General features: G+C 41.2%; 1 protein-coding gene across 3 annotated transcripts; it reads right to left on the bottom strand.

Annotated features, from left to right (window-relative positions):
* Positions 1 to 5433: 5433 nt before the first annotated feature.
* On the bottom strand, positions 5434 to 14030 carry wt1b (WT1 transcription factor b). Of its 3 annotated transcripts, none has more exons than XM_023282949.3 (9): positions 13278 to 14030; positions 11440 to 11562; positions 10408 to 10507; positions 8961 to 9041; positions 7789 to 7894; positions 7535 to 7682; positions 7353 to 7442; positions 6384 to 6467; positions 5434 to 6188 (listed from the first exon to the last, which is right to left on the bottom strand). In XM_023282949.3, the coding sequence occupies exons 1-9, from the start codon at positions 13693 to 13695 to the stop codon at positions 6067 to 6069; spliced, it is 1272 nt and encodes a 423-aa protein (XP_023138717.1). In that variant the 5' UTR covers positions 13696 to 14030; the 3' UTR covers positions 5434 to 6066. The 3 variants fall into 3 exon arrangements, with proteins under 3 accessions (XP_023138717.1, XP_035809998.1, XP_023138715.1); XM_035954105.2 differs by having other exon boundaries at positions 6375 to 6467; positions 7840 to 7894; positions 13278 to 14029; XM_023282947.3 differs by having other exon boundaries at positions 6375 to 6467; positions 13278 to 14027.
* Positions 14031 to 18332: the final 4302 nt, after the last annotated feature.

The raw sequence follows: 18332 nt of genomic DNA, 5'->3' as shown, positions 1-18332 counted from the left end.
GTACAGATTTACTCCTAGATGAATTCTTTCTTTGTTCATCTGACAGAAAGCTCTGAGGGACACTCAAAAGTGGAGGTGTTGCCTGCAGTGACATTTGTTTTATTTTTGGTTGCCATTAGATGATATAATAGTTGCTCTGTTGCTTTGCTAAAGAGTGCCGGGTCAGTTGTACGTTTGAATAATTGCAAGGCCTAAAACACTAAGTCGCTCCACGTACTCCATCCTGAATGAGGTTTGTCATATGTCGTGGTGCATCTGTGTGTCGTGGGCCAACGTGTGAGTGAAAGTGGATGAGTAGTGGTGCATGGAGATGTAAAAGAGCCCAATGTGTGTTTGCCTAACAACACAGGGGCACATGGACTACCTGCCTCGTGGCCATGTTTAACAGTCGGCCCCTACTGCTTATGATAGGCTCCTAATCATTCACACTGGGGGAGTGTGTGTACAGTAATGTCTTCAGACGGCTCTCATATGAGTGTCTGCATAGATCAAACCCCTCTTCCCCTGATAATAATGAGCCCTCTGGGTGAGAACAGGGTGAAGACAGTGGGAGAGGAGGGTCATAACGTGGAGCATATTAATATCTACAACCACAACTCCCCCCCTTCCCTGTCCAGTATTTTCACTTATCCAGCAACAACCTCATTTTAAAGAGCTTTTTTTCCATAGTGCACATCTATTTCAGCAATTAACAGCTGCAATGCCAAAATGACTGCTACCATTAAACAGCCTGCATAACAAGCTATGCAGTGCATCCAGTCCTCCCTTCAGCTTCCCTGCTCCTCTCTAAGTTTTTTTTAATCACGATGCCCTATTTTTCATCTCAGTATATCTATGCTGCTCCCTCATCTTGGTCTTTTGTCTCTTGTGTTTGTTCTTCCACCCTGGGGATTTATAGCCCAGGGTGTTGTTTGTAACGATCTTTGGTACATCTGACCCATCCTGTGGTTAAGCTTTCTTAACAAGCTTCTTCACTATTATATAATAACATGAATAAAAGCACACAAGAAAACAATCTTTGTTCATTATTGAGCATTTCAGAGAAAACATTTTATATGTACCCATCTGTATGATGCCTTCACATGACAGCCCAGGGGATAGGCTTTCTCTTTCTCTTCTCATTGGAGGTGAAATTATAGATTTATTGCTGAAACTGAAGGGAATGGGCAAAAAATGTAGTGGACGACCACACAGAAGAATAAGATGTTTTCTTTAAGGTACAGAACATTTAGAAAAATAACATTATTACTATTGTTGCCATTGCCGTCGGACATTGAAATTTCACTACTGCTGCTCAACTGCTCAAAAGCTGTATATTAAATGAGAACCTGCGGACTAAAGAAAGTAGCATGAGCAAAGATGTCGCACAGGCTGTGCCTATCATTGTGGATTCAGAGGTCATATTCTCTGTAAATGATACAAACCTGGGGGTTCAGTATTTCATAGCAAGCAGTTTAAAATCCTGTGAATGATAAATTGTAGTTAATTAGTTTTTTAAATCATTTTGTGTGCGCAATAAGTCCCCGGACACTAAAAAATACTGCTGGAGAGGTGACACATTTGTCTGGCATGAATCAAATGTCTAACATTAAATTACACACAAAGAACTTCATAGGAACTCATCAGTAATGAAAGAATTTTACTTAAACATCCAGCCCTTCTAATAGCATATCATGAACACTAAAACATTAAATGATCTTACCTAAATCCCATGAATTCCAGGATTTATAGGTTCTGAATGTGACTATTTTTTGGTCAGTTAAAATGTATTTAAGGTAGCATGGAGTAAGTCCCCTTAATGTGCTCTGTTAAAATTCATGGTAAGTATCATTTAACAGTTTAGTGAGTAAATATAATTAAAGAATCCTTTCTGGGGGTGAAAATCCCTCTGAGGCTGAACTTGCCTCAGTATTTCTAAAATGCAGACCTGGTGCTATGCAGACAATTTTTTCTGCGTTCATGCAAGCTGTGCGATTGTATATATGAGTCATGTGAATATGGACTAATTCAGTGCCTTGCACGTTTCAACTTCTGGACAATGAGGCTTGAAGGAATCCATCAATCTTTCATGTTATCTCAGGGAATGTGTTTTTCCCTCCTTCTCCCTCCATCACAGGACTTTACTCCTCCTAGTGGCAGGGAGACGAAGCAAGACGCAACCTTGTCTCTTTTTAAGAACCACACTTGTGCTCGTCTATCATCATGAGTTTTTATGTCCCCATCAACACAGTGTAGATAGGGAATCGACCATTAATGACTACACAATTAGAGAGGAGGCTTTAAAGAGCAATACATTTCAATTTAGGAACCATAAACCTAGTGAGTTGGTAACTAACTGTAACTGCCTCTGGAGAAATGGGAGCCCTTTGGACTGAGGTCAGGATGACTCAAAATCAGCTTTTACATGACTGCTTGAGTCATCCACTCATTCTGACAGCCTGCTGCATATCTAACATGATATACACAGAGAGAAACTTTGTCAATCTTAATTAAAGACAGGCAAAGTGGCCCACAGTAGAGTTGTTTTGGAGTCCATGATAGTGAGGGTGGAGACATTGCAATCCCAGAGAGACTTGATATCTTTGGACAAAACAGCTTTCTCGCTCCATTTGTCAACATTTGTCTCCCTCTTCCTCTGGTTCTGTTTCTCTGCGTCCCAGCATCTGGATACCTTTGGGATGGAGGGGAGGAGTGGGGAGATGAGGCCTTTCCTATCCCACTGTTCCCCAGGGAGCCAGAGTTGGTTTGTGATCTTGTATCTCACATGATAGAGATGCGTCTAATCCTGTTAGGCATTAATATCTTCCTGTGGACTAGAGGAGACAGCAGGAGGGAGAGAAGAAAAGATGAAAGACGCAATGTTTGAGGCGAGAAAGGGAATATTTAGGATACTCTAAAGGCTCTCTCTGCCTCTATTTGCTGGCCCACATATTGGTTTTGGATGAGAGTGTACATACATGAGTGTGTTTGCGTTTCTGTGCCTGTGTACCCTCATGGGATCTTTCCGGCTGCTGCCTGCATATCTGACAGACTCCTCTCAAGGTGTTTTCCCTTTGCTGTCTTTCTGTATCTGCTCCATCTCTGCTCCCTGAGTGAGAAAGTTTACCCTCTAGGCCCCATCTGAGCTCCAGGCCCCCAAGGCCTCTGCATTCCCCAAGCTCCTACACACCGGAGCCCCTCAGGCTCCCTGCTATACCACAGGGAAAACCCCCAAGAACCCCTAGGCCCCTCAGACTGTGAAGCAGCAGCTCTGTGCAAGAGAGATAGCCCGAGGGGAGGGGGGGAATGCTGTCTGGGAATACAACTAAGAACATGCTTCATTTAACAAACGAACATTCCCTGACAGCGCCTCCTGTTGGCACAGCATTGTTTTTGCATGCAGGGCCTCCTTGTAACCCCGTTAAGTTTCCTCTCTGGGGCCTTGACCTTGTTAACAATCCCTTGGGGCTCATAGAGGCCTCTGATCACTACATGTGCATTGACCTTTCCAGTTCCCAGAGGTTAAATAACGTCTTTTTGCCTGAAGAATCACAGCAGGAGCTGCATGCTGATGTTGGATGCACCTGGGACTTTACTGAATAGGATATTGAAAATAATACCACTCTTTTGTAGACCCAGTAATTGAAAAGGCTCATTGAGCATAACTCGAGAGTATGAAGAAAGTAAAGATTCAGACTGGCGTTTATGGAATGATCTGTGCTTATTTCTCAGCTTTCATTGTGACAGTGAGGTTAGATCACATTCAAAAAGAAGAACCCTTTTTGCATGTGGATGTGGAGCCTGTGAAGCTAGCGGGCCTGCTGTCCTACAGATGTCTTGGGCTGTGCGTTACCAGGTGTACGTCACCTGAGATTACCCACGCTGACACCCCTTAAAGGCAAACAGCCAGCAGTACAGCTGAGGGGGCATCTGGTGGCGTGTGTGCATGCGAGGTTGTGTGCTGTGTATATGTGTGTTCATGCATTCAGATTGGGGGTAACGTTTTGCGGGATGGGATTGAGCGCATACAGACATTGTGGTATTGGATATTTCACATTTTCCCACAATCTCCAGTCAGAAAGAAATGTAGGACATCATGTAGATCCATGCATGGCTGAGGTCAGTGTGTCTTTTAAGCGTGTGCGATAAAGATGGTAGTAATGACTGAAGACATTTAAAAGCATCCAATCCTCACACTGGACACAGCCTCGGCAGTCTCCAGTTAAGAGTGAACTGGAGTGAGTAAAATGTTCAACTCCGCTGTCCCTCTGATCTTCCTCCACTTCCCAATGCCCCTGCAGAGAGAGAACAAAGAGAAGCCCTTCTTAATCAAAGTGCATTGGATTAAGAAGCAAAAAAGACCCAACAAAAAAACACCGAACATCACAGAGATACTACCCCACAGCCATTACATGAATTGGAAAACAACCCGAATCACCACTTCAAATGAGCCGCCTGTGACCCTGAAACAGGAGAAAGGCATTTTAATCTTTGTTAGCTTGGTGAGTGTAAAAGGTCTGTGGTGGAAATGAAAGAAGCGCTGCAGGTGCAAATGTGTGCACATGCTGTACTGTATGTGTGCTTCTGTGGGCTATGAGTGAATGCCTTCAGTAAATGTGGTTTCCATGTGTGAATGCACAACCAACTGCTAAATATACCTCAACCGTGTGTGCGTGTTTACATTGTTTTTCCAGGTATATGACATCATTAGCCCACAGAGCCATGCAACAGCTCTGTGCCCATATTGAGTCATATTTTATTAACATACCTGCTGTAGCTGAATCATCCCATCTCTTACAGACCTTCACATGCGCTGACACACAACTCCATCCACATCATGTATTTTTGATGGGCCTTGGCATGCCCTGAACACACCTTCCTGTTTCTCACTTTCATTTACATTACCATATTTATTATGGATACTCAGTGCCACTAAGGGCAAGAGTAATGTGGACACAGGCAATCTAAAGACCGAGGGGGTAACATGTTAGCAGTATATGAGTCACACTCCAGCGCTCACAGCTCAAGTCCCATCTGTTTTACGGAAAAGGCTGATACTGCCATCATGTGGCTCGAGGATGCAAAGTGCCATTCTCAACCGGAGGCTAGTATTTACCACAGGGACTTGAATGTGTGCATTTGCGTGCATTTTTGAGGCCCAGGCTGTGCAGAAGGGGGCAGTCAGTGGAGTACAGCCTGCTGACACTGAGGTATGTGTCTTTTCTAATGAGATTTATTGGGCTCCAGATGTTCCTGGTTATGAAGATGTGTGTCCGAGATTTAGGAGGGTGAGACCTGCGCCCTGTCAGAGTCACAGAGGGGTGCTGTTTTACTGTCTGTCACTCCCCCCCACCTTCATACACCACCACCTCTCATAGGTGGCCTCTTAACCTGACAACACCCTCACCTTTTCTGTCTCTCAGCCACACAAGCACACACACTTTTCCCCTTGACACCGATGTGAATTGAGATTTTATAACAAGAACGTAGAAAATACCAAAGGAAGGTCAGCAAATACATCACATATATACAAAGCAATTTGGTGAGTATTATGTAAGTTTTACAGATATAAAGACATTCCCAAAAGCAAAAAGAAAAAAAATCTCTGTTTAACATAATGGACAAAAAGTGACACATTTCCTAAATCCAGTTCACAATATCCAGCACATTTTTTTTTAAAGGTGAGACAGTTTGAACAACAAAACAAGAAGCCAGTGCAAGTGTACTAAAATATACAAAATAGTGTATCAACATTTTTCCTCATCTCACATAATAAAAAAAATGTTGTTCTTGGCTCAGAATGGTATTGTACCCTCTCAAAGTCAGAGTTTTAACGTCACATAACCAGACGAGAGAAAGAGTGCTTGCTGAGGTGCGTCTCGAAGATCTCAGGGATCATCAGTGAGTCTGTTCTCCTGACGTTGTCTGTCTGGCTGAAGCAGGTGTCAGCTGTGCTCACCACTTTAGCGAGTCTGGCAAGGCACCATAACCGCTGACCAGGCTCCAGGCGTCTTTCTCTGCTAGCTGGCACAGCATATTGTCACCTTCCTCTTCGTCCTCCTCCTCCTCCTCCTCCTCCTCTGCTGCTCAGATGGCAGGCTGCAGCTTGGTCAGGTTCCTCTGGTGCATGCTGTGGTGGCGCACCAGCTCGTCAGAGCGGGCAAACTTCTTCTGACAGTTGGACCAGCGGCAGGTAAAGGGCTTCTCACCTGACAAGGAGGGGACACACAAGGAAAAACAAGAGAATGCATTGCTTTAGAGGGGATTCAACTCCTAGAATGAAAGATTGAGTTTTGTTGTGCATGAATTAAAGTCAGGAGGTCCGTTTTTACAAAAAAATAATTCAAATCTCACTGGGAGAAGAATGGAGAGGTAGAAAATAAAGGTATACGCACTTGTTTTACCTGTATGAGTCCGAGTGTGCGTCTTAAGATGGTCTGACCGTGAAAACTTTCTCTCACACGTCTCACACTGAAAGGGCTTCACTCCTACACAGGGAGGACGGTGGTTGTGGCACCATGAGAGACATAAATGAAAAGAGGGTGTGGTGAGGGTCAGAAGTTGAAACTTAAGCTTCAATGAAGCAATCACTGTCTGAGATGATACAAATTACACTACTGAGGGAGATTTTACAGTTTCAACATAGGAATGTCTCTGCTTTCTATTGTGAGAAAATCCACTTTTGAATACTTATTGTTTAGAAGTCACACATCATTTTTATTTTTCGAGAATTCGACTTCAAACCCGTGGAAAACAAATCAATATCACAATAGAGCAGTAACATTACATGATTACATTATATTACATGAGACAGAATGTTTTGTTTTGCATGGTGAATCTGGTGTTGCTGCAGATTTCTTAATACAGTAATATGTGAACTGCAATATATATGCAAAATTGATGTTAATTTGTTGTTGTGTCACTGAGGCACTGGATTATTATTATTATTATTATTATCGGTGTTTTGAAACAATGATTTCTACTATCTTCAAAGAAAGCAGAAAGAGACATAAATACAAAGAGTTCAAGAAAGAATCAAGGCCACAGCTCAGATTTCAGATAAAATGGAGCACTGATATCAATACCCTACACACCACATCATAAAATACTGATCTAGCATTTTAAAATAAAGCCAATAAAATATTTAGAGCATTTTGATTTGCTAACTTGTCAGTTTTTTTTACCTTGTCAAATCTGTCAGTAAATTATAAAGTATTCACCAGCCAAGAATTTGTCTAATTCAAATATACTGAGTCTAAAAATACTTGAATCTGGCTGTAAAGAAACCTATTGTGTTCAAAAGTTGTTGTTTTTTTTTGTGGAATGTGAATGAAGCTATGGCTGGTAGATATAGTAGCTTGACCCCGTTGTACCTGTATGTCTGCGCTGGTGTCTCTTTAACTGGTCTGAGCGAGAGAATCTGCGACCACAGTCCGTGAAATCACACTGATAAGGCTTCTCTCCTGCAAAACAACCCCCCGTACCATTATTGTCATCATCATTACATTTACGTCAGAGCCGGAAAAAGGGGTACAAATCATCTGATCACTCTCACCGGTGTGTTTGCGTCCATGCATCTGCAGATGCGACAGTTTGAAGTATCTCTTGCTGCAGCCAGGATAAGCACACACAAAAGGACGCTTCTCACTGGCCTCTGAAGACTTCACGACCGGAGGAGCAATGCCAGATACCCGTCTGACATCCTGTCAGAAAGACAGAAGGAGAAAGGCAGATTGATTGATTGTACAGAAGCAAATTCAGTGCATATGACTACTATATGTGTATACATTTGCTTTAGCACTGACTGACCTGAAGTCCTCTAAAGACCCCATGTGTGTGAATGTGATACTGGGCACTGACCAGCATGGGTGGAGGGGGAGCTGTGGGGTCACTGTCATAGCTGGGTGGATGACCACTGGCAGGCAGAGACAAAATTACAGTCAAAACACCCAGTAGATGGATTGGTGGAGCAGAATCAGATAAATGAAAAGAAGAAGAAATGTATTTTTTTAGAGATGACCTAGGCAAAAGAATCTCTGTCCTTCTCCAAACACACTTCTCAAACATCAAAATGACATGCCTCACTTTAACATATGCTAATTTCTTGCTCTGTATTTCTACTCTGAGAATCTACTAGAGCAGCTTTGCCTGATTCACATTTATCAGTTATTTATTTATCTCTCTTGTCTCTCAGTTGAGCCAAATGACACCAAAAAGAGTGAACAGCATGAACAACCACAGCAACAGAGATGACAGCATGTCCTCTGTGTTTGGTGAATGTTACCCTCATTACCTGCTTATTATGTGACATAAGAGTGGATTTGGTCCTTCAATCACAAGCCGTGTGTAAAATGTTTCAATATATGCCCATGGTAATAGTGTACATGTGTGGAAAATAGTATATTTTATTAAAAGTATGTTTTTGTATTTATTCTACTCACTGTTTCGAAGCAGGGGAGACTGAGAGATGAGAGTGAGGGAAATCAAATATTGCATATTTTAGTCCATCACTCATAATTTCGCAACATCGAAATCCAAATTTTCTGAGAGTTTGTGTGTTATTTGGTCAGTGTCAGTAAAATCTGATTAAACCACACACCCTAATAAAGCACTTTTTGAATGTTAGATATTTTTTAATGCTGAAGGCAGTTTGTTTTTGGAACTTTGCCTTGGCTGTTGATTAAATTCTCATGGTATTCAGTGTTATAAGAAACAAAATTAAGATTTGATGCCACACTTATAAGAGTTTTTAACTTGAAGTGGTGAGCTCATGTCAGTGTCTTCACTTTGCAAAAACTCAAATGACTACAAGTTTACACGCAAAGATTATTATGCTCTTCTCCTATCCTGTTTTCCTCAGGCAGTGGGCCAACAGCCATCTGGTCAAACTGTCCTGTTCTTCCTCCTCTGCAACACCACAAACACCAGTCAAGACTGAAAAATTACAGCCTGTTCTTTAAAATAAATAAATAAAGGCTCACCTCTTCATGGAAGATGCCAGGGTGTTCATTTGGTTCCATGTTACGCACTCCAGCTGAGATGCCATTTGGTACAGGTTATCACTAAGTAAAAAAAGATGATTTCATTTTCTTTTACTTTTTTTTGAAAACCAAAGACAACAAAATATATTAAAACGCGAACAAACTAAAGCTTTATGAACGCAGTTATCTTAGAAACTGTAACAGATTTAGAGGGGAAACTGATGTACATGTTTTTCTTTTATTAGTTATTTTTTGAAAATCTCATAATTTAAACTCATAGGCAATATTTAGGTTACTGTGGATTCCTGTTGTCATCTTTCTCCCCTTGAAATGAAGATGTTTCATTCTGGGGAACTCCAAATGGTTCGCTTATTAACACATGCTGTCCACCCACCACACTCCTAGCTGGCCTCATTAAAAATCACAGGCATTGAGCCATTCTTTACCTTGGCAGATCACAGTAGTGCACACGAACACACACACACACACACACACACACACACACACACACACACACACACACACAAAGCACACTTGAAGATGCAATGGTGCGCTCTGTGGGGGTGAGTGCCTCCGTGCCTAGTACACCATGGACCAGTGCATGACATCACTCTGTCCTCAGTATCATTAATGGCGGGAAACAGTTTCGGGGGAATTTCTGGACAGCATTCCTTGAGAAGTCCTTGAGGGAAGGATCGTGATGGCTCGCTAATCAGCTCTGAACTATGTTAAACTGTGGAAAGACTCACCGATATCTGACATATGTATACACTGTGTGTATGAGCGTGAGCGTGCGAGTGTGCGCTTCTGTTTGTTTGAGGGTTTCCAGTTCATGCCATAAGCTCTAAAAAACAGCGCAGTCTTCCTCCCTCTTATCAACTGCTGTCCCAGTATTTGGGCTGCACATGTTCCTTTTCTCCAACAACATCGCAGGCCGGCATTTAAGGAATCTTACCCCTTGAGATGTTTTGCATCAAAATGAGAACAAGTTGGGAGCGCACTTCAAATAAGGTTCAAATAAGCAAATTTCCAACATTAGCAACCCCCACCCCCTCTCTCAACTCTCGCTTTCACTGAGCTTGTCTCTTTTACTTCTCTCCTCATTTTTCCCTCAGGGTGGACTCGGACACATCAGCAGTAGATCACTCGGTGTTTGTTTTGGCCTGCTGAGCACCAGTGGGCAGCACTTAACCTCAGAACAAATTAGGATTCACAATCTAGACAGTGTAGAGGCAAACACTGGGCTTAATGTGGGATCAGAGAGAGTTCACACTTCTAAAAATGACCAGAAAGCGAGCAGGCTGCATGTGGTGTCGGTGGAAAGAAACTGGCATTAACTGATGAGTGCAGAATGTGAAAATTTGGGGGAATTGTGCTGAAATGGGATTCAGAGTACAGTGAGTCAAATACAACAATGATAAATGCATGCAGGGAGAAATAATTGTACCTGTTGTAGTTTCTCAGCAGCAGAGCTTGGCTGCTTGGACAAGACTCTGCAGGATTATGACAACCAAACATGGGATTAGGAGCTGGGTACTGCTGGTCAACTGAATAAAGGAAAATACAAACATGTTGCTTCAGCATGAGGTGGCAGCTACTCAAACAATGAATATGCAGTTAATTTCTCAGTAAATCAATTGATTTCTAATCTAGTAAAGGTCACAAAATGGTAAAACAAACAAAAAAAACATTGTCTTCACGATTTTATAGAGCCCAAGCTGATGTTATCAGAATGCTTGTTTGTTCCATGCTATAGTACAAAACACAAATATGCTTATTTGCTCGTAGAATAAAACAAATAAAAACAACAAATATTCACATTTGTGTAGCTTGAAGCGATTACTTTCTAGCAGTTTTGATTAAAAAAATTACTTAAATTATGAATCAGTTATTAAAATCGGTGGTTAATGATTTATTTGTGCTGCACTTTTTCCCACAACAGCTTACTAAGCAGTAATATGAATCAAAAACCTCATCTTCATTCTTGGATAATAATACGTCCCAAAAATAATAACGATATTTTATTGTTCTCTTTTTCAGAACACATAAACTCTTACAAAATATATTTCCAGAATGAATAATAGTTCATTTCAAAGACATGCGGAGCTTTTTTCTTTTCAAAGAGAGAAAAGGTCAATGAGAAACACTGGTCCTTTTCAGGTTCATATAGTATATGAGTCCCCAGACAGTTTTTGACATTCCAACAGAGTCACATAAAGCCATTTCCTCAAGTTATAATTTCCAGAGTCATTAACCGTATGTGTGCGTGAAGAGCAAGAGGGAGAGTGTGTTTATGTATGTCTGTGTATATGAATGTTCCTGCAGACAGGGATGGAGAGAGATGAAGGGAAATGGATAATAGCGATCGTGTTGTGATATGAAAAATGATGGGTTACTTATATAACCTTGCTGTGACACGACAGTCTTTCAGTCTGCGAAACAATTTAGTGAACAGACTGTCAGGGTGCAGACGAGTTACCTATGTTGTTTGGCGGTGACAGTGTGTCCTCGTGTTTGAAGGACAGGCTGGAGAGCTGAGGGGTGTGGTGGGATGGAGTGTGACCATAGCTGGGGTTGCTGTCTAAACCCACTGCTCCATAACCTGAAGATGGGGAAAAACAAATAGAGAGAGGGGATGGAAATAAAATGATCTTGTTTGCCTGGCCGACTCATTAGATCAACCTTCTTACAAATGACTGTAACATTCTGAAGCTTGCAAAGTCTGCAGTATCTGGTCAGTTATCTGCAACATGTCCCCCCTGGTAGTAGCTCTTAGACCCTGGCAGGGCTACCACAGAGACACATTCATCATACCATTAAATCCTCTTTCCTTGTAACATATTCTTTTTCCCCCCATCTATCTTTGGCCTTGTGGTTGCAATATTTATGGCAGGTGGAAAAAGAACTTTGGCAAACACACCACAGACAGACTGAGATGAGCTACCGTAGAAATTATACTCAGTGAAAAACAAGAATGAGGAGTAAAACACAGGTTGAATATGGGTATTAGACTGTACAAACAGCAACAGAAAGAATTGTTTCATTTTTATTGTAGTTATTTCTATGCATTTTACTAAAGAACACATGTTAATCTAAAGTACACGCTAGATGACGATCAGATTGTACAAGCCATGAAATGTTTGTTTTACACACTCATATAACATGGACGGTCTGTGATATCCTGAGTCAGGCCCTGGAGGGAAGTTGAAAAGGTTCTAAGAAAAATGACTCACAAACTCTTAAATCCCCGCAGCTTGCAGAAAGCAGCGCTGACTATTTTATCATTTCATCAAAAACTACTTTCCAGTGGGCAGACAAGATTGACTGTCATGCATTCAGTCTCTGAAAGTCACATCAGCAGACACACACACAGGCTTAAACCTCTGAAAGCTGAGTAATAAGCCCCAACAGACACAAACACTGTCTACAGTGAAGGTAGAGACATCATTTCTACGTTGATTCTGAATTACGATTCAAGATGAATAACACTTAAGCCTCCTATGGGATTTTAAAAATTTCCAAAAAGTCAAGCTTGTGATTCACAGTTCATCTGTTCAGATATTTTCCTCCATTTCATTCCTAGTTACTGCTTTTGGAATTTTTCGAAAGAAATACTACTGAATAAAGCTCTGAAGCCGTTAAGTTTTTTGCTGTCACCTGTCATTTTTTGGCAGAGGAAACCGTTTTGCTGCTCAGCTGAGCATTTGTGGTTAAATGCTCTTTAAAAAAAACAACACACGCATACACATTTAGTATGGATAAAGGCATCCAGGAAATATAAAATAACACTACACAAAATGTAAAGTGAAAAGCATTCATTTAAATTATAAACAACCAGTTGCTGAGAACTTTCAGTGCCCTAACTTGCACTTACCATATCATTTAAATTCATTGGATAAATTGTAGTTTTATGCTATTTATTTCATTTTTCCCTCTCTTTGTTTTTTTATAGCTTATTATTCGGTCAGTAAATATATGTTGTTTTTTTGTTTGTTTTTTTGCCCTGGCATTATTTAAAAACTTTATGAGTATATGTGCAACTTGTGCTAATTGAATTCAGGATTGTAATACTGATACTAGAACAGTTGTAATGATTCAGAATGATCCAGTACAGAACATAAAACCCAGCTTAGAAAAAACACTATTGACAATACATAAACATGGAGTTACATCAGGAATAAATTCTGTGGAGAAAGACACTGGCTTGTAACAAAAACAACAAAAAGAGAAGAATTTCATTGATTGGTGTGTGACAACTGCTCTTTGTAAGACTAATGAGGTGAAATCAAAGGTGGAACTGGTGATGAGCATACTTACCCTGGTTCCTGGGTGCAGGACTGTTGTCCACACAGCCAGGCAGGTAGGCTCCACTGGGAAACATCCTTGACTGACTTGCAGCGGGTTCTCCGAAGGCCCCAACCCGACAGGGGCCTGAGCCTGTGAACTGGCCTGAGAAGTGCACCGTGAAGGCCCCGAGTCCACAGTGAGGGTCATCAATTGGGTCGGCGGTCCCCCAGCCCGGTTCCTGTTTGATGAGGGAGTGGTGGGAGGGCAGGGAGCCGTAGGGTGAGGCCGGGTGCAGGTCCAGCAGTTGGGTCCACTGACCGCCGCCAACCGACATCCCGCAACCGCCACCAGCCCCCGGTAAGGACGTCACAGGAGGAGCTGGTGGCAAGAGGGTCAGATCGCGAACATCTGACCCCACTGACATGGCTCCACACGGTTCAGTCAGCATGACTGAAGGCAGCTCAAGACAGTCCAAACAAGAGTGATGGTAATCCAGTGGAAGACACAGCTGGGAAATTAGAAAGGTAGAGTGTAATAATCTCCTAGGAGTGTCACAAAAACAGTCATTGAAGAATCAATAAGCATGGAGCAAATTCTTCTTCAGGAACAAACATCAGGGCTCACAGCGCGCTATGGGAGCCATCTTTCCTGCCTCATGTGATGAAGTGAATAATGGAATGAACTGACTGATGACCAAAATCTGGATGCCAAGTTTCAAGCTCCCTGCAGTGGGCTTGGAATCTGTGCCTTGTCCCTGTGTCTCTATAATGTCTGGCTTTCCTTATTCTCCTGAAGGCTCAAATACTGCATAACTCACTGAACAGGGGGAGGAGCAAGGAGGCTGAGAAGAGGATGACTCCCTTGCTTTGCTCTGGCCAGCACAGACTGCACTTCTGAGTAGGTTCTGACTAACGTCACATTTGCACGAGGGTGTTGCTCTTCACTCTTTGTTCAAGTTTAAGTGTTGCTCCTATTGAGTGTTTGGGTGATAGTTTATGCGTAAGTCTGTCCAAGAGTTTGTTTAATTCCTCTGAAAATAAAAGACAAAATCATACATCTGCGTGAGTGGTAGTAAGTGAGTTAAAATCTTCATCATGCTGATGTTTTCGCTTGCAAATGTTATTATCTGTAATCACATGTTTTATGTTTTTTTAGTATTTCATTTCCAGTGTGTATGGATCGAAACAATCTTGAAATCTGAATATATACATATTTAAAATGCAACAAAATAATTTGATTTCTAAAACAGGAAAACTGAAATGTTTTCTTGTCTGTGCACTGCTGACCTATGCCACATTCTGTCATACGGTCATCATTTCTGACTCATCTGACTCATGCGTTTTCTGAAATATAACCCACTTTCAAAATAAGTTACTAACCGGATGAGGCAACAATACAAAGAAAAGAGACAGGAACAGTGAAAAATAGGCAAGCCAAAAAAACAAACAAAAAAAACCTCCAAGCACTCTGTTTTAGTAAGGTTTTATTTCATTTTTTCTAACTGGTTCAATGTATTAGAGGATTTTACTCTCAGTATATGTTGAACAGAACACTGTGCTGAGTTGGATAAACAGATGAAATAATATTTATTACTCAAAATGTAAAAATAGTAAAATGTGCAGAAAGTGTGGTCTGAATTTTCCCATTTTGGATATTGTACTGTTTTGCTAAAAGCAGCTCACACAAAGTGCACAACCTTGGAGTGAAGCCACATCACACAAAGGGATAATTATTTATTAGTCGAAAGGGGGAGGCGTGTGTATGTGTGTGTGTGTGTGTGTGTGTGTGTGTGTGTGTGTGTGTGTGTGTGTGTGTGTGTGTGTGTGTGTGTGTGTGTGTGTGTGTGTGTGTGTGTGTGTGTGTGTGTGTGTGTGTGTGTGTGTGTGTGTGTGTGTGTGCAAGAGATAGGGGTTTTGACCTTAACTCAAGCTTAACTCAAAGTGGAACTACACAGGAATGCAATGCAGTAACTTCAATATGCCTATAAAATCAAAACAGCTGTTGTGGATCTTTTAACATTCTAATATTTGTCAGATCAGCACTTGGGTTCCTCCTATCCCTAAAAGCTAGAAGGAGTCACAGTATGTTGCAAATCAATGTTTTTTTTAAAGAAAAATATATACTGTGCTACATTTAGTCTAGTATAACAGTCAGTTATAGTTGAGACCACAGTAATTTTAAACTGCACTTTTTACTGTTGGCTTTAAAATGCAGTCTAATGAAGTTTTAAAAGTAATTACATATTTGATTACAAAAGAGTATGAAATTAAGCATCACACTGGACATCTTGGAATGTAAAGATGCTTGTCTGATGGCCAAGTTCATCATTTTATATTTATATGTGGGCAATATGTTCATTATGTTGTTGAATCCTTTACTCTGTAGGACACAAGCAAAAACAAAGAGAGCAAAAGATCCAGCTCTCTGTCAGTTCAAACTACTTTGTTTTACCCCTGAACTAATGTCCAATTGGATACCTTTGCAATTCAAACCAGTAATTTACTGATGGATAAATTATCCAGCAGTGACACAGCTAATTAATTTTATGCTATCACAGACTCATTTCAAAATGGCATTAAAATGCACTGCAAACTGGAGATAGAGGACAGAAGGATGGTGCTGAGGAGGTGAAGAGTGTTAACCAGTTTCTGTCATCACCATCTGGAATATAGTTCAGGATTCCAGTGAACGTCATTGACCCCTAAATCAGCTTAAAAAGAAGTGGTGGGTGGGGGGAGGAACACTTGAAACAGGCAAAGAGAGGACAAAAAGGGGGTGAGAGAGAGAATTCACTGTAAGAGTGATGAAATCAGCTGGCAAACTGCTGAGGTGGCATTTGTTGTGAGTCATTATTGCAAAATGACACTCATGTGTCCTTCAGTACCCTCTTAATCCAAGTTTTGGACACTTTCTTGAGTTAAAGTTGGGGTCCTTGCAGCAGCCATTCAGATACTGCAGTGTTTTGTGCATTAATTATAGTGTGACTGAATAATGAACATTCAGGTTATCAGTGTAGAATTTGACCAGCAGCAACAGCAGCTTGAAAATAGGTCCAAGGCAAAACCAAGTTCCTGTGAAGCAACACAAGAGTAGCCACAACGTGTTGTGTTGTTTGTATCTGATGATATCCATGACAATGGTCATAACCTTACAAATGCCCTTAAAAGCTAAACTCAGATTTATCTGGGTGGTATGTGGCCACAGAGAAGATTAAGAGCTCTCTGACTTTTTCTATTCTTGGAAATAAACAAGCGCAAAGGCAGACCCGTATCCCAGAGGAACACCCAGATATTCAGTGGATGTCCATGTAGCTGACTGGAAAACAGTAGTTAAGAAAATTAATTTTTCCCCAAACAATTTAAAAACCCCTCTGCGGCCCGCCCATCACAAACAAACACAAACTAAAATAATGTACTCCATGGACGAAAGGTTATGGCACAATCAAAAGTATCTTGCCAAAGATCAGAGAGAAAGAAAGGAAATGTAATTCTTCTGAGCCAAGTCAAATGCTGGCTGTGCCTTCCACAGCGGAGTCCTCAGTGGGGATTCATCAAAGGTGACAAGGCCGGGAGAAAACAACCCTTTCAGCCACGATGACGGATGGCAGTCCCCAAATACACCCATTCTTCAGATCAATCTCTGGTTAACTCAGGGTTTAAAACAACATCACTGTTCAGAGGAAGGGAAATGGTCAAAACTGCCTCTGACCTTAAGCAAGAAACACATACGAGTGGGGCTTTCTGCAGCGTGATGACTAAGAGGGAATTCGAGACGAGCATGTTTCAGCCAGAGAGATGCATGATAAACTACACAGATATGTGACCTGGCAGGACACATGCAAAACAAATTACTTTTTCCATTTTAATAAACATCTGTATTCAAGCTACTGCATCTGAAGATAGACAGGTTATTAAGCAGTTCCTTTTTAAAATGGTGAATGATTTATTTATTTTTTTCAGATTTTTCTAATCGGTATTAAAATGCCTGTCTGATGTGACTGTCAAAACAGTCTTTAGGAGGCCAAAGAGCAACAGGTGTTATTTTGATGCGCTGACAGTGGCATTAAAACGCTCCAGTTCTTTACTTCTCTTTGTGAGGATGGAAACAAGTCGATAGCAAACCCAAGAACACCGTGTTGTCGTGTTGCGTCATTTCCCCACTATCTGCCCACAGATACTATTTAAAACAAAACTCAGGCACAACAGTAGTCCTCTGTTTTCCCTAGCTGCTTTCTAAAAGCACTATCTGGAAGGTTGCAACAGCCAGTCGGATGTTTTGTGAGATAGAAGAATCTGAATATGCCGGTCAGCATCAGTCACTTAAGGACACACTGAAATATTTAGTTTACACCAAAAATGAATTTCTCTCAAGGACAATCTCAAACTTTGCTTTAAACGACTTCACATTCCTCTTTTTCTTGTCACAGAAAGAGCAATTGTCACTTTTTAATTATCTCATATCAACTCTGAGCGCTCTTCAAAGTGCGGCATATCAGACGGGAGATAAGAAACAGAGAAGAAAGATGTGTGGGAGAGCGAGCATGTCTGTGGTTCATGTGTCAGCCTCAACACTGGTCCAGTGATGTTTTACACACCCGTCCTCTTCTTTTTGATGATCACCTTTCCCCTCTATCGCCAAACTCTCCATTCCTTCCTCTCTCATATTCGTTTAGAAAGCTAGATGTCTCCATCCGATGCAAGAGGGAAATCAATGCTTAGATCAAAATAAAGAAGTAATGCATATTGGAAATCCTTGCGAAAACGTTCATTACTGTTAAAAAAAAATAATCCACAGAACCTAAACAACAATGCACTAGTTTTTTACTATCTGACTTTGCCTGTCTGTAGTTCTTTCATTTTTCAAAAAAGCTAAATATTTAACTAAAACAAAACAGAACTGTAGTTTTTAGTTAATATTAGCAAACATGATTAAATAGTACATTTTGATCTTTCTGTGTGGAGTTTGCATGTTCCCTCAGTGCCATGTGGTCTTTCATCAAGTACTCCGGCTTCCTCCCACAGTCCAAAGACATGCTGAGGTTAATTGGTGATTCTAAATCCTCCGTACCATGACCGTAAACATGCA

The sequence above is a fragment of the Amphiprion ocellaris genome, chromosome 1 (genome assembly GCF_022539595.1).
Source record: "Amphiprion ocellaris isolate individual 3 ecotype Okinawa chromosome 1, ASM2253959v1, whole genome shotgun sequence".
Classification (NCBI taxonomy): Eukaryota; Metazoa; Chordata; class Actinopteri; family Pomacentridae; genus Amphiprion; species Amphiprion ocellaris.
The sequence above is the reverse complement of the archived record's forward strand: the minus strand, read 5'-3'. Positions and strand labels throughout refer to the sequence as shown.

Bases quoted from the DNA above. Each gene is read 5' to 3' on its own strand.
- wt1b (XM_023282947.3), bottom strand. From the start codon at position 13,695: ATGCTGACTGAACCGTGTGGAGCCATGTCAGTGGGGTCAGATGTTCGC. The intron at 10,508-11,439 runs GTAACTCGTCTG...TCCTTTATTCAG, and splicing joins GTCACCGCCAAACAACATAG to TTGACCAGCAGTACCCAGCT. The intron at 9,042-10,407 runs GTACAATTATTT...TTTTTTACTTAG, and splicing joins CTGCTGAGAAACTACAACAG to TGATAACCTGTACCAAATGG.